Source organism: Strigops habroptila, chromosome 1 (assembly GCF_004027225.2).
Source record: "Strigops habroptila isolate Jane chromosome 1, bStrHab1.2.pri, whole genome shotgun sequence".
Classification (NCBI taxonomy): Eukaryota; Metazoa; Chordata; class Aves; order Psittaciformes; family Psittacidae; genus Strigops; species Strigops habroptila.
This window is the reverse complement of record NC_044277.2, coordinates 93,145,061-93,167,288: the sequence shown is the minus strand read 5'-3', so window position 1 is coordinate 93,167,288 and position 22,228 is coordinate 93,145,061. Positions and strand designations below refer to the sequence as shown.

At 37.6% G+C, this 22,228-nt stretch overlaps 1 protein-coding gene across 1 annotated transcript in view; it reads right to left on the bottom strand.

The window, feature by feature from the left end:
* The window catches only part of CDKAL1 (CDK5 regulatory subunit associated protein 1 like 1), a 395,417-nt gene that overhangs the window by 143,893 nt on the left and 229,296 nt on the right, over positions 1–22,228 (bottom strand). Inside the window, exon 10 of the mRNA XM_030489990.1 lies at positions 10,855–11,021. Coding sequence (XP_030345850.1) covers positions 10,855–11,021 — 167 coding nt within the window. The remainder of the gene's footprint in view (positions 1–10,854; positions 11,022–22,228) is intronic.

Sequence of the window (22,228 nt, the reverse complement as noted above, 5' to 3'; positions counted from 1 at the left end):
TATTAACACAAACCAAACAAAAGACAGAAACACCTGATGACCCACTGCTTGTTTGTCATTCACTTTTAAGTACCACTGGTGTTCTTAAATTTATCTTTTATAACCAGAAACTCGGAGTGAGCAGTTCAGAAGGAAACAGAATAACAAACTAAGTAAAAGTTTTGCATGATTACACCAGAATTCTGGATAAATCCATCTTCCAACCTTTGTAGTGTTCAGATATAAATATCACACTCTAACACAGAGTTTTAGGGTAATATTGTTCCAGTCTTACCTTTTATCCTCCCTACACCTAAAATGACACTGAAGTACTTCACCGCATAGGTTTGATTAAATTACAGCTATGTGCTGAACAATCATACTTAGTCAATGTTGACAGATTTTCCCACGCCACAGACTGCACACAGAATACTAGATTTCATCACTTAATAGAACTATTAGTTAATATCCCAGAGTGAACTTGAAGGACATCATGGGCTAACGCATAATTGTACTTCACAGTGTCTCAACATTGTAAGCTTAACATCTGTTTCCTGTTGTTTTTTATATTTTATTCTTTTTTTACAAAGTGCTTTGCATTACTAGATATAATTACATATTTCAGTTAGAAGGCAAAATGCAATATAGAATTTTATTTCCATCTGGAAACAATAAATGAACAACTTTCTGAAACTGTATGACTGTGAAAGAAAATTTCTGTCTTTAATCATGACTGAAACAGCTCATTCCCTTTTCCTCTTATCCCCTGGAATCTAATAAGTCTATGAATGAAGGGAAGCACTACACAAAAATGACATTTCATGTAGGAATGAAAAGGTCAAATAGTAGCACAATTTGGCTTAAGCTAACACTACAAAAAATAAAAGCCATCTACATTTGGAATCTAACAATGTATGTAAAATATCCTTTAGTATACTGAACACATAGGAAATATCTTTTTTTTTTCTCCAGTTCTTAGCAGCTGGAGTACATCAGAACACAAGGCACATCGCCAGAAAGATTTTTATCTAGTCAGTGTATTTTATCCTAGCAATTACAATACACAAGTTTAACCACCTACCCAGAAAATCACTCCTTCTGTTTGTAATGACACCATGCGCAACCACAAAGAATCATGGAGACAATAAACATCAATATCTCTGCATCTTTATGTCAGTACTAGCAAGCTGTTCAGAGATTCTTTCCCCTAACCTGAAGTCGGCAAAAATCCAGTATTTGAATTCTGCCTCATGTTTGAGTCACGATGATGTGAATAACCTGCTTCCTAGCAAAAGGATTTTGTCCTCTGCCAGCAGTGAAGCCCACAGAAACCCTCATCCATATGGAAACATGACAAAATGGCACTCCCTCAAAACTTCTTTCCCTGTGGCAGATGTTAGTTTGGGATATGTCATGAGGAGTGTCTGTTGACTGTTGTCTTTCAGAGGCCCAGTGGTGCCACCAGCAACACGGTCTGGATAAAAATCAAGTGGCTGCAGTCCATTTTATAAATTCCTGTGCTGCAGTACAGTTCAGGAACAGATGTGATGTAGAGATGCAGGCATGGCAACGATGACACGGTTTGATCAAGCCTGGAAAGCTCATAACAGTTTTCTTAAAACTAATAAACAGGGAACCTTCCTCCTGTTTCTGACCCTCCATGGCTAACGGGGCTGTAAAAACCTAAGCAGGTGTAGGATGTATAACAGTAAACTTCCCCAAGGACATAGGCTGGAAGGCAATGCCTCCCCCTCATCTATATATGAAGTGGGAGAGATATAATGAAGCCGTATGATGGGCAATCTTAGCTACCCCATGTAATATGACATGACTTATGCTAAGGTCTTTATCCTATCATTAGGATAAACTGAGGTCATCCTGGAGCAGTTAGAAGCCCACACAATTCTGACCAATGTAATTTGAACCTTAAAATCAAATCTTTGGGTTGCCAGATGGAGCACAAAAATCTGTTTTGTCATATGGGAAAAATGTCTTTTACATTACCAAACAAAAAATTGGTATTAGCTCAGGCCACCCTCAGAAGTGGATATAAACCAGATTGCAAGCTGTGATTTGTTGATAGGAAAACTAGCCGTGAGAGCCATATGCTCAGCCCTAGCTGTTCCCAGCTGTTCTCCTAGGTGTGGGATCCCTCTACTGCTTCCAACCTCATAAAAGAGACAAACCTAGCTAGCTAAGAAATTCTTCTCCTTCATGGCTATCTATTAAGCCTTATCTCTTAAAAAACAAATGAAGCCATATTTGGTATGGCTTCATGCCACAACTTCTTTTACTAAAAATTAGGACAGGCTAAGAGGAGGTCTTGCAAAAAAAGAGTGACATTCAAATAACACCACAATACAATACTGTATTTCATAGTTCAAAGCTTCAGTTGAGGTTTGTTGCATCTCTTCCTGCAAGTCAGTGCACAAACAAGGAAATGCACAGCACCAAATAATAACTACCTGATTTTTAAATACAGAAACATCAAGAATTCTTCTCTCAGTTAACAAGTACATATGTTTTTCTCTAAAATATGACTCAACATGGATATACATGGTATACCAAAGAACAGAAAGAGCCTCTTCGCAGAGTACCATTTTTTGCAGTTATCTGATAAAAATAGTAATTCCCAGTACAGATATCCTAACCTGGGTTGCCAAAATACTTCAGGATAAGAAAATTGGTATCCCTATTGTAACCTGCTTCCAATAATACAGTAGTACTTCACATCAGGTAAAAGGTAAAGCAACAGCATCTACATTGGGTAGATGTCTATTGTTCATTACACAGCCTGTATGGAGCCAAGAGGGCATATGCAACATCTGAGTCTCTGCAAGAGTGTCACTAAATCACAGCTGATTCAGCGACACATTCAGCATTAATAATATCACACTGATTTCCTCAAGGTATTGTGCACCTTCAGTTCCGCACGAACTGGTGGAAGTTGTGTGGTTAGAAACATGAAGTAAATGGTTCACTGCTTTCAGATGAAAGCTGTTAACTGTTGCTGCTGCAGTCATCATTACAATCCTAAAGAGACTTTTTAGAGCTTCAGAGTGCTGTTTGTCCAGTTCCAATAAACAGATTCACTAAGGTAAAAAGTGCATTTAATTAATGGCTAGAGTCATGGCTTAATGACTTAAAGCTAGCCAACCAAATAGCTAATCTTAATTTCTTATGAAATTATTAATTCTGATGCGCTAGAAAATACACACCTTTTCATTTTCTCCATGGTGCTAATTTCTCATCATTAAGCATTCCTCAAATGAAATATTTTTTTCCAGAAGTAAATTAATACTCCTTTTTGCAGTATGTATTAGAAACACATATTGGGAAGTTCCCTAAAAATGTGATTTATTGCAACAGCACACTGCTACTTTAAATAACTCTTCATCTCACTCAATAGAAGCTTGAAAATTAATTAAAGCATAGAGAGGCACACACAACAGGTGAGAAGGACTGTCACACTACCTTTTTGTCTTCAGAAACCTGATTGAGTGAACTGGATTGCTAGATTCATCCATACCATGCATTTGTTCACCCCCTCAAAAATGAGAATCCCATATGATATAGAAGAATTGATGGTTTCTGCACAGAAGGAAGTCATAGAATGAATGCACACCCCACCAGAGTTCAGCTGCACTGAGACAGAGCAGTGCCAGGAAGCCTCCCTATTGTTTCTATTTTAAATAAGTGAGTACAATAGCTAAGATAGCATCTGCTTTAGGAGGTTACAGTAGAAGGAAAATAGTGGAAGGTTTTAATCAAAATCTAAACCTTTCGGCAAGTATTACCTCTTTCTTTTGTGAGCTGAGCTAAATTTCATAGCAAAACAATAAAAATATTCTAAACCATAATGACAAAATTGCACCATAAAATTTACATTCTTCAACAGTTCTTGCACATTTAAAATAACTAAACTAACTGAATTCAAAAACTGGGTAGAAGAGATTTTATATCTTTTCCTCAATTCAGAATGGTACGGAAACCCACAGCCAATATTGTTATGTGTGCAACTTTATTAAAGTTCTGAGAACACATCGTATTTCCTTTTTCTCATTTTTAAAGAATAATCACCTCAAAAAAATCAAACTTTTTTTTTTTTTTTTTTTTAGCAAATGCCAAAGCTTAATGAAGCAAGCGGTCTTACTGAAGATTATGTAGATGAGGTTGCAAAGCACAGTGAATGTGACAGCTCATCTATCAAAGAAAACAAAAGGGTTTATGCAACTAAACTAAATAGAACCTTTCAGAACCGCATGGAGAGTAGTTGGCAGAACCTTACTTATTATAATATAAATAACTAGGAAAGTGAGATCTTATTTCAATGAAGGCAGAAACGTTAAAAGAAGATGGCACGGTTTGCTATGCAAGCTATATATTTGACAATAGCTTCTACCCCAATGCCTTCAAGCACACAGCAACAGCTAAAATTCCCACTTCATCTAGTAAAAATGCTGCCTCCCATATATATACTACCCATTCTTTGAACAAACCACTCAATGGTGATATTTATTTTCTGCTAGTAATCAACAAAGTAAGCCACAGCTCCAAACATCTGCTGGGATGAGACAGTATTATAAGTACTTGACAGACAACCTGATACTCAACACAAGAGTGAGTGTGGATCTGCCTGCATTTAAATACTATTCATTCTTGTGATACCTAACAAGCAAGAGAAACATTCATATGAGCAAAGCATAATTAAGGAACAGATAATACGCACAGCTTTAACTGGTCAAGCAATGTGCTACTTAATCCCTTTTTGCAACACAATTTTTATGTACAAATTATTAAATACAGCAGAACACTAGATACCTGCATAAAATATTCTGTCTTGATGGAGAAGTGCATCTTGCACAAATAAAAGCAATTCTTTCTCTGTTTCCCAAAGCATTTTTTCTACTAGTGTTAAAAAGAACCGGACCTTTATTCTCAGGACCACAAATATTCCCTTCTATACTATTTGGGAGCAAATCTTTATTGTTCATCAAAGTTCTAAATACAATAAAATTAAGGTTTTTGAGAACACCTAAGATTCATAAATACAACAGAAAAACCTTCAAGAAGATTAAGATGAGTTCTTATTCTGACATTTACTAAGCCAAATTATATTCCACCACCTGAAAGCAAACATGTCACCAAGCATTTCTGGACATTAGGACCTGCTGAGTCTGAGATCTTCAAATTCTAGATGAGAGAAAGTGGTGTGACAAAACATATCTCGAAGCACAGCAGAGATTCATCCCTTTCCTAATCCCGTAATATCCAAATATACATTCACTCTGGGATGAGTTACCACTGACAAAGTTCCCAGGACACTATCTCTTAAGGAGTAATTTTAAGAAAATGTGCTATATTTGGAAACCCTAAAGACAAAGAACACTTTAAGAGGAAGAATAGGAGAGACAGTATTTTAATACAAAAAAAAAAAAACAACCAAAAACGCTAGAACACACAGTGTAAGCAAAAATGCACACACAGCCTCCATAGATGAAAACACATTTAACATAATACCAAAGGAAAGAGTAAGCATCCCTTCCTACGCACCCCCCTTTTTCTTATTCTTTTTCTTTTTTAGGAGCCCAAATGCAACTGCCCCTCTCATCCTCTCTTTAGTATCTGAGATTTCTTTCAATTTTACTGCTAGCAAGACAAACACAGCTTGCATAGAGACAATTGTGTAATTACAGCAAGGCAAAGTTGCATGGTCCACCGACTACAAAACACTACAGGACTCTCAGTAATAAGAGGTCAGGAGCTTAACTATTCATTTATTTAAATGTATGCCACAGTTTTCATTTTTTCTGGTCAAATCAACAGATTTTAATTGGTGCTTTCAAATGTAGCAGTCTATGAAAATGACAAAAATAATACTAGAAACACAGCAAATACATGCCCTAAAGGCCTTTTAATTCCTGAAACCATGCTGCCCTTTTATTTCCCATTGAAGAATGTGTGCATATTATTCCCTTCTTAAATGCATTTCAAATCAGCTAACACTCTAGCTTATTCAAAACTTGAGCTTATGCACAATACTCAAAAACATTCAGTGCACTTAGAGAAAAAAGAACAATATGGAAAAAAGAAAAGTGAATTAATAGTTTTACTGTAATACATATCTATGTGCTGTGGCAGAGCACGTTTGAGGAAGCCATCTGTAGGGTATCAGCTTCAATGAGGTTAAGGAACATAAACACCAAGCTGACGTGAAAAATCAAAGCAAAAGAGCAAAGAAATACTATTGCGACTTGCGGTACACTTGGCACACCTTATGCATTTAAAGACACTGCCGCCACACAGACTCCATCTCAATGGCTGGTGTATCACTCAAATGTCCTGAATTAATAACAGAGATAAAGCCCCCACAGATGGCATATGGTATGGTTTGAGACAGACTCATTTTGACAGGTGACAAAGATGACTACTCATCTAGTCATGTGAAATTAAGCACTTACGGGAATGGCAGGTGTGAACTGCCTCCTTTATACGGATTTGGAAGCATCCCATCACTCACAGAAAGTGCTGTACTAAAATCCCAGACAACTCTGGAAGTACAGTTAATGTTAAATCTGCAAGGGAGGTAAACTAAGGCTGAAATGCAAGCCCTTGCCCTATCCCAGTCTGGATGATCTGCATTCCTGATTGATTTGGACAGAGCCCTAGATACTGAGCAAGAAAATGAAGTTAAAAACCCAAGTAAAAGTGAAATATATTCCAGGAAAATATTAGTCTCTATGCTGCCAGCATTAACTTATTTCAACCTGCTATACATTTCCCCTTATTTTTTTTTACTTTTCGGACTAACTCCCATTCACTGTTTACTACTACTGTTTTAATGGATTTTTTTCCAAGCCTCCGTCTCCAGCAGTCACTACAAGGGGATGTAAAACACTCTCACTAGAAGAATAGCTATGAAGTTGATAATATGATTGCAGAAAAATGCCTGGAGGTTACTTATAAAGCAGGATGTATACCTTATGTACTTTTGGTATATGTTGATACTATAGGACAATAACATCTTTGCTATCTGGCAGTCTGTGTAATTCAACAGTAGCTCTGCGCTAAGTCATATGGGTAAGAGCACACAAGGTAACTACACATACATATTTATTGCAGGTTTTGCTAGGACTACAAAATGGACCCCAATATTAACCTTTTCCTTCACCTTTAACATTTTATAAAATAAACGAGAAAAAAAAAAGCGCTAGAACATTTTTCCCTGACCATAGTTCACGTCTGTTTACAAAAATTTTCTGCCATGTAGATAAAATTCCAAGTTTTCCTCAATGCCATGTGGCACCAACATATTAAGAGAGAACAGACACTGTACAAGAACACATATCTCAAAACTTCAAATAAGGAAGGTATATGCTTTATGATGTGTACGTTCAAACAGACTACTAAGACTGTGACAGAGCACTTTGGGAAATGCAATACTGTCTCCACTGGTTGGCCAGATTTTCTCTCAGAGGAAAACTGAGGATGTCTTCTGCATCTAAACTGCAAACTCCAATTTCTTTCTCAGTCTTAGCGCCATGATCAAGAGAAACAATACTGGAGTCTCAGGTCCTTCATTCCTTTTAAATACACCAAATAAACTTCTCTGTCATAACAACAAACCTCATGCAGGAGAAGTCATGCTATCATTGCCTGTGTTCACATTAACATGTTGATTGAAAGCAGCAGTGAAACTATGAAGTGCAATTTCCCTCTTTCCTGGCCACAGGTTTCATCAGTCCGCAGAGTGACTTCAGGGTGGGCAAACTAAATTCACTTCCAAGGAAATCAGAGCAGTGGCCATACATACAGTGAATGTGCTCCAAGCCCTTTGTGGGAACACAGGGATTCAAACCAATGATCTGCTTTTGAACCAGCTTTAGACCATGGGTAGTTGGAAAGTTAGACTTATTTTGAAGACTCCAAAATGCAGATAATACAGATATAGTGGCTTCACTACCAAAATCTGCAATTTCCTGATCTGCTCTTATAGTTTCATGTTACTCACTAACGTAACTACAAACTTCATCTGCAGCTGAAGAAAACAGCAAATAAAAAATTTAGTATTTGAGATTATACCTTGAATAACTGCGATAAAAGTTCTTTTTCTAATGACTTAGCTCAGTATGCAACATATCAAAAAGTGTTCAATCTTTTGCATGGCGATAAAACACTGCAAGGTTCCAAATAGTTCTTTCTTTACAAATAAGAAGGCCCAACTGAATGCAGAATTTATCATTTGAAAACGTATGGTTGCTTCTCATCCCAAAGCTGTTCATGCTACATGCATCTGTAACTGAGGCACTATTACCTCTGTATTTACTGAATAAAATTCTAAACGTATTAAATTGTCAGACCATGCCACACAAGCATAATTATGATTTTCATGAGATTAACAGCCTCCCCTGAAATGACAAACATCTTTAAGGACAGAACGGCATTTACCCAACATTAGTACCTGAAGGCACTGGGTATGCTCAATATTTTAAATCATGTGAAAACTTAAAACTTACTCCCTACCTATAATAAACTTGAGTGAATGACCACTGGTCCAGGCCCCCAAATCTACCAAGCTTTCCAGCATGAAAGCCTCAGGCCAGTTACAAGCACCCACACCTTTCCTTTGCTCCCTTCTCTCTTCTAGTCCCACCACTCCTGACTCAAGGGAGCTTGCCTCTTCCTCCTCCTCCCCTTGTGCTGGCCTCCAGCATCAGCAGAACAGTAGAGCTGTTGGCTGGCACTTTTTAGTGGATACTAAGAGACTGATTTCCCAGCTACCTCATCCTGAGACATGGCATTTTCTGTGGCTCCATTGTTATTTCCTGGGAGCTCGTGAGTGTGGGCGCTATATTAATGAGCCAAAAGACTCACAGAGCCAAAGCCCATCTACAGACCTGGGCATACAATACAAAGGAAATGTTGCAGACATCTTAAACAGATGTCTGATCATAATCCCATCCTGAATTATAATCCCATGCTGAAAATGTCTGATTTTCAAAAAAGATACATTATTGGAACAATTTCTTCCTTTTCAGTGGATATAAGTGACACATGATTAGTATATTTTCCCATGAAAAATTTTTTCACAGAAAGTCAAACAGCATCCTAGTTCGCAACATGTCTTCTAAACAAAATAAATCAATGAAATGCAGCACGTTTTAAAACAATTAAAGATGCTCGCAACTAATAACAGATTCATACCTTTTTTAGGAAATAAGTACATTTGGATTTTATCCTTATCAACTGACATGAAGGTTTATCAACTCCTCATTTCAGTTATTTTGTTATCATTTAAACAAGTCATAGTTCTACCCTTTCCTCAGCCCAAAAGTTAAAAGCATATTCCCCATAAAATGTTTATTTTGTCTGGTCACACTTAAAGATCCATTTTCAAAGAGATTAGAATACTTTTCCAGAATATCAGTCAGGTCAAAGAGAGTCTGACCTAGAGCACTTTCTAGAAAATTTAGATACAGGAAGATTAGAGATCATAAATCAAAACCATTTAGAGATTTGTGACATGCTCACTCACTAAGATGGTTACTGATTGAAAGAAACCAGTATACTTTCCACCTTCCTTAGATTATATCAAATTAAGACTCCTGCAATGTCTCTTAGTTGGGTAGAACAGCTGCTTATTTCCAGCAGCTGATTTTTTTTTTTTTTTTGGGGGGGGGGGGGTGCAAAAAAAAAGCTTCTGAGAGTACTCCTAAGATGAGCAGCAGTGACAAAAACAGCAGTCTATGCCAAAACACTTTTAATAATGTGAGTTACAAGTGAAAGTAAAGACACTAACTGTGAAAATTGCTAAAAACTTGATTTGCTTTTGTACAAGATGCTGAAAAACATTAAAATAAAGAAGTCAAACCTGTGACAGATATCAGAGCTTGAGACAGAATGCAAATCTCTAAAAACCACAACAAAACCACTTCCTAAAGATTTCTGTTCAGTGTGTTGTTAAAACTCTATCATAGTGAAGGGTATGTTAAACCAAAGAACAAAATAACAACCCAGGAAATTTCCTGCAATCTTCTGCAGCTTGTATTCTTTAGCTGGTGAAGTGAAAAAACTGCTTATCCCTATCAAGATGAGATTCCTCTAGCCCGTGCACTTCAATAGGGAAAGGTACAATTATGTCTCTCTGGTGAGAAAATACTGTCCTTGACATCTCAAGAAAACATAAGTACAACTATTAATTCTATAATATCTTTGGGAAATCAGCACAGATGCCAGCTATTGTTCTGGATATTGCTGATGCACATGGTTATAAAATTTACGTTAAGCTATATCCTTCCCTGTTCTTTCTATAAACAGTTCCTATGAATTTCACTAAATTAATTTGGTGACAGAATCCAAACAAATCTATCTTTGAGACAAAACTCTCACTTCCTGCTCTTCATACATACAATATTCTTTCAAATCCACACTGTTGTACACTTTCGTGCTTCTAATCTCACTGAACTACTTTGTTATTTTTTTGTTTAAATCACAGATATACACTTAGAATTTCCATTTCATATCACGGAAGATCTACAGACGTTCAGAAGAGCATGTGACATAGGATAATGAATATGTCATTGAGTGAGACCAGCATATAGCGTTTTTTGAATATACTGAGGTACAGCAGGAAGACAAATTCAACCCCATCGCCCACCACCTACTAATGACGTTTCCTTTGGTTCTTGAAAACACTAGACATATGCACAAATGCAACATCACTATAATAAAAGTTCCACTGGTCAGAAACCCCAGTAATATTATAATTTCAAAATTATTTTAATATCTTATCTCAATAACTTGTGGTGTCAGGCAAATTAGTCTAACTCTATAAATTTACTTGAAGTCCATAAATGATTCTCTTTTCTTCCTTACCTCCAGATGCTCTAAAATATAGGGAGGGTTCGTCATGCCAAGCCTCAGCATAGCTCCCTCGGGAATAGCTTCAACCAGCTTCCACAGAAGCGTAGGGAGGTCTGTGCCAATGTCTCTGCCATAAGCCCCTGTGTCTTCACTGGTCAGCCATATCTCACAAACACCCTCTGTGAATAAAAGAAAGAGATAATTAACAAATCTGGTTTAGAGCTGTTTATTTTATCATACAGCTGCTCACTCTTTTTAATGCAGTATTTCACAAGGCTATTATGCAGCCAGACTGGGTATTCAATTGCAAGGGGGAGGGAAGGAGAAGGAAGGCTTATCCCATGGGTAGCAGTGGGTTATTAAGTTCATTTTATGAGCACAAGAGTCCTACAACAATGCTGTAAATTATCTTTGCTGTAGAATGATTAACATTCACAGCCAATAACTAATTCTGTGCTGCCTCTACAGCAAGTCAGTCAAGTTTAGTACTCTGCTCTATTTTTTGAGCCTAATCCACTAAACACTACAAGTGACATTACCCAAGCAAACAGTTTGCATTAATGGTTGTTACCAACAGTTAATTTACTGAGTGGTAAGCTTCCAATAAGCAAAAATAGCTCTAAAGCACAGTGATTAACATTCCTCCTGAAATAACTATAAAAAAACCCAACCTGTATTCTTTAAATTATACAATTAGCAATGCAGTATTAAGGTTGTATTGAAAATGTTTGTGACCACTGCATGACTGTGATAGTGTGGAAAAACTGTTTCCTGGCAGTTACTACGTCATTTTCCATCATGAGGGCCTTAGGAAGTAGTATATTTGATTTATACTGTAAATAGTGACCTTGAACACAGATATTTGGTAATAATATCCTACTGCTCAAAGAGGGGAAAGATTGCACCACCCTTTAATAATAGTTGAAGGCAGTGAGGTTTCACACAGCCACTTCTGTAAGTCTGCCCAGCTTCCCTCCTTTCTGCAGTGCAATCCATCCTCCCCCTCCTCACTGCCCCAAAGCAAGAAATAAGCCATCGAAAGCAGGGTGGGTTGAAGACTCCTGTGATTCCCAGTGAGATAAGACATGATTAACCCCGCAAAGAGTTAAATTTCTAACACCAATGATGAAACGGTAAAGAAAACATCTGAACACTAGGTGTATAATTCACCAAAGCACTGTTTGGACCAGCAGAGAATTTATCACGAAGTGTACCTGTTTACATTACAAATACACAGTTAAAATGAGGACAACAAACATGTACAAAGACTCACATCACATAAAAAGCAATAAACTTGGAAAATGAGAAGTTTTAAAAAAATGTAAACTCAAGACTGCCTCTCAAACTCAAACTATAAAGGCAGACAGCAGGCTATGCTGAGCACCAAAGTTACTTCTGCTTGTTCAGAAAGATTTTCAAGGTAATTTATTATGTAGAACTAAGAATACTTCAAAATTGAAGGTAAAGCAAGAAACTAATGACTTCTGAAGTTTTATTTCAATAATAAGTTAGTGAGAGATGTACAATTCTACTCGTATAAGAAGGTTGGTGGAAAGTATTCTTGAAGTACTGCTCTTTGGTTATCCACCTTGCAGTCACAACCTTGTAGTCACACTCAAACTGAGCTCCTCCATGCCTGATCAGGTATGCGGAATCTGCTAGCAGCATACAATCACTTTGTATTACACTGCAGTTGCTCACATTTTCGGAATTCATCTCACCACAGGCAGTATCACACCATGACACATACACTAGGGTTTGCTGCCTGCCCTACATTTTCAAGAGATACAAAAGAAAAAAAAAGTAGTGAATAATGTATGCTACATTTTAAAAATAAGAGAAATATAAAGGATCTAAATGATGTCTAAGGTCCCATTGTTTTCTTCCTTATATCAGGCGCCAGTAGCCATTAGGACACTGCAAAAGAGAGTAATTTACCTGCTGAGTTTCTTACTGAAGCAGAGTAATTTCCACTTTTAGGCTTTCAATCTAACTAGTTACTTTATTTGGGCGGTGGTGGTTGGTTTTTTATTGTGGCGGTTTGGGGGTTTTTTTATTTTGGTTTTTTTGGTTGTCTGTCTATCCCCGTCCCCCCCCAAAATGGCTAATGGAATACTGCCTCACAGTTACCATACGAATATTGAGGGGGGAAGAAAAAAATCACTAGCTAGGAATGGAAATAACATTCCTGTGGAAAACAACAGTAGGCTTTTAAAGCTTCATAGGTGGGGACCATTAGCCCCCTGGTGGGCTGAAACTTCAAATTAAAATCACAAGAAGAGGAAGCAGCTGTAATAGTAAATCAGCAACAACAGGAATAACCGTCTCATCTGCTCTTCTATCAGGGTGTTGAACAACAAGCAATGGGAATAATTCATGCTGAGCCAAGGATGTAGTCTTAATGGGGGGGGGGGGGGGGGGGGGGGGACACCTGTATTTTAGGCAAAAGTTCATGTCTCAGTTTCAGGCTGGCAAAATGTATCTGCAAATACTGAATACTGCTGTGAGTGCTGAGTATTTACGAGTAAATCAACTTTGTACACAACTGTGCACGACAGTTGCTGTCAACTGTTCTTAGGCTGTTTATTCTAGTCCTTTACATCCTCAGTTTAGGAAACTAAGCTTACACCAGGTAAGAGGAGAAAACAACAGACCTCTCTAACAGGATTAATAAAGTGAACCAACACTTCCTGCTTTCTCTCAACCCGCTTCCCCTCCAAACTCCAGCCCTATATAGAAACCTATTTAAATCCACAGCGGTTTTTTACTTTCTTTTGCAATGAATGTCACTAGATCATTCACCATTCTGTTACTGGGTAATTTTGGAACTAATAAAGGCAAGCTGATTTTGTAAACGAGAAAATTGATCCAAACTGCAGAGTTTGGATGTGCAAATTCAGAGCATTTTTTACAGTATTAAGGCCAATTATCATTATATTCAAGTGATTATAAGTCTGCCTTTGGTCACAGCTCGTAGTTTATTTCTCACTCAGCCATCACTACCCAGCACAAAAGAGTAACCTCAACTGCTGGCTTCTGATCTCTGCTCTGTTGTAATTGGAGATCACTGAGAATGAAAAATGTTGGGAAAAGAATAGGTTCCAAGTACATGAAGGAGGTTCTGAGCCTATTCCTTCTCCAATGTCTCAATATAATGAATACTTACTGAAGATTATGACATGGGTTTTAACTTCAATTTTGTGAGGTAGTCTAAACAATCCTTGTCATAAAGAAGACAAGAAATCCTACAGTTATCACTTTTACAAGACACATTCATTTCTGCTTTAGAGATCACTTGAAATGATTCATTTCTTTAATAAAAAAATTCTAGTGCTTTTTATTTCACTTTATCTTCAAGCCACTATTGTAAACACTATTTTTAGCAGTAGCAAACATCTTTTAAATTGAAGGGAAATCTACTCCACCTGAAAAATGAATTTACTTCAATCTACAAAAGCATCTGAAGACAAAAAATATCAGACACTAATCCTTTGAAATTCTGTTTGTTAACCTGCTGTACCTTCGTACAAATGAAATTCAATCTCAAAATCCCCTCATTTTTTTTCTTTTCCTTCCCTTCTTCTCATTCTTCTCTTTCCTGTGAGAGTTTCTAATGCGAACAGGAGTGGCTTCTCCAGCAGCACAATTCTCTGCAGGCTGCCTCAGTGGGAGGCCCCCAATTCTGACCTTCTCAGTAGCCCACATACGCTTATCAATAACCACCTGACCTCCTTGCTAGTCCTTCTCCAATTGTGAATTCTTACAGCAGCCTGCAGTGCTGTAGAGACAGAAACACCTCTCCCACTGCACCACAGAAATCTTAAAGAACATCTAAGGGGAGGCCTGACTTAAATGTTTGTCAAAAACTGCTTGCAGATTGGAGGACAACCAATCTGACCCTGCCACTCCTGATCATACCCTTAGAATTAAAAAAAAAAAAAAAATCATAACCAAGGGTGGAGAGAAACACCTGAAAAAATCTAATTAATTTAAAATGTGCTCATTGTTCAGAACTAGCTTACCCTACATAAATTTATTTTCTCTTCAATTATTTGAGTTTCTCATTATTTATTCAGCATGGATTTTGCAGGCACTGTTTACATACTTGATGCAGTGCATGTGCTTGATTATTTTGCTGAATCAGTGCCTTAACTGAGAAACTGTGAAGACGTGTACATACTGTATCACTGTACCAACCTGAATATAATCAAGTTTAAACAGAAACTGAGATTTGGAGGAATCAAACTCCTCCTATACTTTTGAAGTACTCTGCAAGCATGGATTTACCATGTAAGAGTCCAGGCCTCCTCTTAGCCAGTTCAACCACCTGAATCTCCACTGAAAGATTCCATTGCGGGGATTGCCTGAAAGAGTAAATCAAACTGGGAGCAACTCACTGGTACTAATGGAGGTTTGGAAGGATTAGTTTCCAGTTCACCAAGAAATCCCTACTTGAACTGTATATACACAGGGCTTCTAGAGGAGAGACAATGGAGTTACGCACAATCCTGTAAAAACGCACCCTATCCCAGTCTCAGAAAGTAACTCATACCTGACTCACAATTCGAAACTTCAAGCAGATGACAAAAAAAGCTGACTGAAGAAAAAACACAGGTCTAGGTGCACAGCTGGTGAAAGAGGCAAGCTGTCAGGCTATGATCTGCACTTTGGAAAGTGTGGGTCAGCTTATAATTCAGCAATATACCATACAAATGCAGTACCGCAGCCCTGCTCATGACATGCTACATACAAACTGGTCCCACCACAGTCTCATTTTTACTTTGAGGGACAAAGCTCTAGATAAGCATCTCAGACTGACTTTATAGAGGATCTTTATTATGCTCAAACATATTTCCTCTTTTCAAAAGATCTACTTATTTTTTATCCTTCTGGACAGTCCTTAAGGAAGTGAAGGATGACTGACCACTCCTTTTTTCTTAATGCTTGCCAGAAATAGCTGAACAAGATCTGAATGATATCATGAATGTTGGCTAACCTACTGGAATGCAACAATTGGAGAAATTACTAGGTCTCCAAAACTCCTGTTAAAACAGAAAGCCTAGCAAAAGGATGACTGGCTTAATCAACCCTTCTCAATGCAGGAGGAAGCAATGGCTGGTTGAGTGGACCCAGAAATCCATCCAGCACTAGTGCACTTCAAAACAAGGACAGAAAAATATTTCTCTGAATTTTTGGTATTAAAGTGATAATCAATAGTTTTTAAATATCTCTTCAGTAGCATAAATTGCTTTGAAGCGTTGATTAATATTACATAAAGACCTGCTACACACAGTGACGAAATTTAAAAGCCTGAACAAATTCCATTTCATGTGGTCATCAGGAAAGCCAAAAGGTAAAGACAATTCTGTACACATGGTTAAAATTTCTTTTCATGGGAGCACAGAATCACTTAGGTTGCAAGGGAACTCTGGAGGCCATCTAGTCCAATCTCCTGCTCAGATCAGGTTCAATTAGACGTGATTGCTCAAGCCCTTGTTCAGTTCTGTTTTGAATATTTCCAAGGACATAAATACCACAGCCACTTTGGGTAATCGGTTCCAGTATTTGACCACCCTCAGGGTAAAATATTTTTCCTTGTATCTAATTGCAATTTCCTATGTTCTGACTCGTCCTGTTACCTCTCATTCTATCTCTGTAAGGCCTGTCTGCCTACAAGACAGTTTAGCTCTGCCAGCTCTATACCCTCCCACTAGGCAGTCATAGACAGCAATAAGATTTCCTCCTAGCTTTCTCTTCAAAAGCTCAACAAATCCATTTCTCATACGTCACATGCTACATTCTCATAATCAGCGGCCCTCTGCTGAACTGCTCCACTCCATCAGTAAGCCTGGTCCTGGGGTGCCCAAAATTGGACAGAGCATTCTCTCTGTGAGGTCTCTTATTTGCCAAGCACAAGTCACTAGCCATTCTCCTGGGCCTGCGGCTGCACTCTTGCTGATAGTGTCTAGGATGCAGCTGATAATTGCAAAGGGGTTTCAGTGCTGACTCATGTTCATCAGCTTGTCCAGAGGAACTCCAAAGTCTGCTAAGCTCCCTTCCAGCCAGTCAGCTCTCTACATCCATACTGCAGCATGGTGTCATTTGGTCCCAGATTAAGGACATTTTACCTGCCTTTGTTGAACTTCATGAACTTACTGTCCGCCAATTTCTCCAGATGATTGAGGTCCCTTGCAACATTAGTCCTACCCTCCAGCCAGTCAACTATTCCCCCAATTTAGTATCACCTCTGAAACTGATCACCACGCGCTCTCACTGTCCACATTGTTAATAAAAACATGAAACACTGGCCCTAGTATCAATCCCCACGAAACACCATTAGTAACGACCAACTAGAATATAATGCCATGGATCATCACCCTGTGAGCCTGACAGTCCAGCCAATTCTTTCAGCAACCTTACCATCCACTTACCCAGTCCATCTCTTGGCAATCTAAGAATATTATGTGAGACTATGCTCAATGTAAGTATATATATACTACCTATATTCAATGAAAGTAAATAGACACAAAACAGAAAACCCCAAACAAATAAAAAATCCCTTCACCCCAAACCCTGAAAACAAAACAATCCCCTCCCAAACAACCCCCTTCTTCCTCATCTCCAAAAAAACCCCAAACCACCTCAAAACACCAAAGCTCCACAGCTTTCCTCTCCTCCACAAAGACAGACATCTTGTCAGAAAAGTCACTCAGGCCAATTACATCATTTTCCACTGATAAATCTGTGCTAGCTCTTCCCAAACACCCTCTCATCCTTCGTGTGCCTAGAAGTGGCTTCCAGGAGGGTTTGCCCAATAGAAAATGAGGTTCAACTGCCCTGTAGTTCCCTAGATTCCCCCTTCTTGCTCTTCCTGAAGGGGAGGGTGACAGCTCTCTTTTCCAGTCATCAAATATCTCCCTGATTGTCATGCCCTTTTGAGATGAAATGAGAACAGCCTCATAATGACATCAGCCAGGATTCTCAGCACACTTGGATGCCGCTTATTGCAGGATTATTTCTACTACTTCTAGGTTTCGGTCTGCAGTTACAAAAACTACAGCTATGTGTTTCAAGTGCTTAGTTCGGTACAAGTCTTTAGAGCAGTTGTGGTTTCTACCACCCTGTGGTTTCTACCACCCACAGGATGTCACATATATTAGAGTGCTTAGGAAATGAACACACTAACTTTCATGGTCTACATATTTTTAAGAACAAATCTGTTTGGAAACTAATACGAAGTGACATGCAGACCAAGCTACACTGTCTCAGATTATTCCACCTATGTAGGATAACATATTATTTTAAAATCATAGAATCATTTAGGTTGGAAAAGACCTTTACAATCACCGAGTCCAACTGCTATCATCAAGTCCAACCATTAAATGTAGAACACCTGACAACATCCCATTCAAAGATTCTGTTTAGCAGTGTCGTCTACTACACTTAGTAGTAAAATTCAAGGTATTTTTTATTTCTCCTTGACAAGATACTTCATTTAAGTAAATGTTTGCACACACAAAAGATGATGTATTTATACTCCTACTATACAGTAGTATATATTCATGGTATGAAATTCTTAAACTAGATGAAGCCATAACAGGAATTTGATTTAAAGGATTGTTTACTACAGACACAATATAGGTACTTACAACAAATTCCTGATCTTGCAAACTAATGTAAAAAGTTTGGGCTACATTTGCAAACTCCAAAGCAGTGAGATTAATCACGTCTTAGACCCCCTCGGCTCTGCTGGCAATTGCTTTTTCAAAAGTATGAAATATCCCTTGCATTTTGGTTAGATTGTTATCTTCCCAAAAAGTAAAACATGCTATCTCACTTATTATATGTCGTAATCAGAGCTTAAAAGAACTTTGATGCAAAAGAGCTCAAGAAACAGCTTGATTCTATTTCAATGAAAATGTGCTAATGTATTTTTAACATTTTATATTTTATACATTTTTTCCCCTACAGTGCATTCATATTTTGTTCTTTTATGTAACTTACAAAGTCAGAGTTGAACCACAGTAAAAAAATAACAAGCATTAGGACTGCTGAATAAGAACTTTTTGCTATTACTTTTAAGTTACAATAAACAGAACATTCTGGTTTTGCACATTAAAAAAAAAAATCTCCCTCTCCCCCAACAACAAAACACATGCACACACTTCTCCCTTCACCTTTTGCTTTAATTTTTAGGGTTACTCTGGAGGTTTTGACAAAACAATCATACACTGAAGAGTTCTGGCCCAGCTGTGTATCTACTTTTATTAATACCAAGCTAACTTTAACATAAGGATACTCTACCATCTGCTTTATATTTAGATGTGAAGTCTGATAGAAGAACCTAATAGCCATATGACTAACAGTGGCGTTCCATTTTATCTTCTGTGGTTATGAAAGTAGAAGCTACATAACTGATTTACTCGAGGTTTTCCTTTTGAAAAGTCATACATTTGAAAGATCAAACTGATGAAACTGTTTAGTCCACTTGGGTCTACTTAATTTGCTTATTTATCTAAATTCATTGCATAACAGAACTGCTTCTTTTGCAGCAAAGGCTTCACCATTAAGGCATTTACAAAGGAAGTTTACAACCTGTGACTGTTGTAGGGTTTAGCAGTTTTATGATTTATATCAAATATTATTTCCTTTGTTTACTTCTGTGACTATTGATAAGCAAAGTATTTTGATACAAGGAATATTTTGAAACAAGGAATAAGAAAGCTTGTGACAGTAGAAAAAGTTTAGTTTTAATTATTCCTTCTTTCTATGGTATTAATTAAAAAAACAAAAAAGAAACAGAAAGTTCCCAATAAAAAGCATGCAGCAGACAGGAGACAGGGCAAACTGATCACTAAAGAGAGCATAAGAGTTTTTTCTCCCCCATAAAGCAAGCCGTTGTCCTTCCCTATAAAAGAGGTCATTCTACCCCTATAGGGACCTCTGTTCTTAATAGCTTACTGCTAGAGCATGAACTAGAAGCCCTGTCTTGCTCGTTTTGTAGCTACAGTGTGTTAGCAAAGAGGAGAGGAAGGGGGGGGAGGAAAGGGAACAGTATAATAGGTCACTTGCCGCTGCAAACAGCATGATAGCTGAAGTTATTATGAGTCTAGCTTCATTCTGTAAGAACAAGAGAGACTTAAAAGGCCATCATAGACAGTCAGGCTGCAGAAGTTTGCTCAGTGCCAACACTGCAGCATTATGCATCTTGCTTTCAAGGAGCATTAATGATGCCATACATCGTGATGATAAATTGGGGTTTGTAACCATTCTGAAGAGAAAGGGGACGAAAGGATTTTGAAAAAACTGGAGGGAAAAAAAACATAGTTGAATTGCATGAGTTGGTCCTATTTCTCAGGCTGAGGGATGAGGAAGTTATTCTTTAAGAGAGAAGTCTGTGTTTTTTCTGCTGATCACCTGCCTATGAACCTCCTCTTTCCAGGCATGCGTCATACCTGCAGAATGGCCTGTTTTGAAGGTTAGCTCTTGCACAAAAGAAAAAAAAAAAAAAAAAAAAAAATCTGAAAAAATCCATTTAGTCATTACACTTGCCAGCTGAAAAAGGATAAAACTAATTTGCCATTCCCCACGCAGACATCCTACAAGAATTGTTCTTCAGTGACAGTGGACATCTACTGATGAAGATAACAGAATAAAACTCTTATGTATATTAATGATCAGGGACAGAATTAGCTGATGTTAATTAGCTCTTTGCTGAACCAAGAACATTATTCAAGAAACAAGTTCAATGATAGGCAATGGTACATGAATCAAGAAAACGAAGCATAAAGGACTGGGTGACCATAGGAAATGAATTTTGCAAAAAGGGACTTAAACACAAAGGAAAGCTATTTCAGAAAACACAGAAAAGCATGAACTTCGAGTTGCTTTTCTGCAGCCCTGTATACAGCATACAGATGCGTATGCGGGTCCCTGAGGCGTGGAATTACTGTTCTTGGCTCTATGCATCAGATACAGTTTGTGAACTATTGATATGCTCATGTTGTTCTTGTACTATAAGCAGAGAGAGAATACTCAACCCTCCACCACAAGGGTCAGTCTAGCACCCTGCAGAAATACTCTTTACTGTAAAGAGAAAGAGCTATTTTTCCATAAACTTAAACCTGAAGAACTAAAATCTATTATTTCTATGCCTATGGTCAAAACATAAATGAGAAACCTGCTTTGAACTCTGAATTTAAAAAGAGGCACATTAGAAATCTTGTTTATGAGTTAGGAATTCATTGGGAAAAAGAGAGTAATGTGCCACATTATAACATACGCTTGCTGTTTTAAAACCAAAACATGGGCTATCGGTCTGCTGTAGATGAAGTATCAGATACAAAGGGTCACAACACTGCACAAATTCAAGGAAATGGTCATGAGCTGTAGGCATATTACAGGATGCAGTGCTAATTAATGGAGGCTTTTTACTGTGTATCCATCTCTGTAGCACTAATGAGTTTGGATTAATTTAAACAACATGTTTTCATGGAAACTGATTGATTTTTGGGAAGTTACATGGCATACCAAGTTTCAATCATTAAAAATGTTTGTAGCCAAGCTAAATAACTCTCGGCATCTGACTTCAGAAAGAGAAAAACTTATAAATTCTACAACAGCAGCTTGCACACAGGCTACCAGGGTGTGTTAAAGATATTTGACATGGAAACTCATCCTTCAGGAAGCATTCTCCTGCCCAATTTTCATTTTCAAGAGCTGAATCCTGTAGTCCTATTTTACTCAATGTCTCTGATCTCTCTTTTTTATTTTTTAATAGATGACCAGCAAGTGTAGAGAGAAAACATATTTTGGGTATTTAGAGATGCCATTTTAAAAATTACCTGAAAATTAGTTGGAAATAACTTGGTATACAAAAAAATGTTGAAATTTTAGAATGTAATCAAAGAAAGAAGATAGTTTATGCCTGCTTTGATTGAAAACCTAACGAGAATGAATAATCTTTGCTCTGCTACATATCCCAGAATTAGGGGAGATGTCTTTTAGATTGACATGTTCTGATCACACACACCCCACAGAATTAAGAAGAAATTACTATCATATGTGACAAATATAAAAGTGTCAAATGCTTTGTTTCAAACTAAATTATGAGTCAAGATACGACAACATAAGCAACAAACGGCAATACAGAAATACTTTAATAAAGGTTTGTTTTGCTGTGGTTTTCAGCAATTCTTACATATATCACAGTCATCTTATTTTACATTAAAGTACTGCATTCTAACGAATTATTTTAATTACAATTATTCTTTGCATTAAATGAGAAAATAGCTCAAGAATCTCACAAACTGTTATATCGTAGAATAAAAGAAAGTAGGAAAAACAGCATGTACAAAGGCAGTCAGCTAAATACAGAATGCACTTA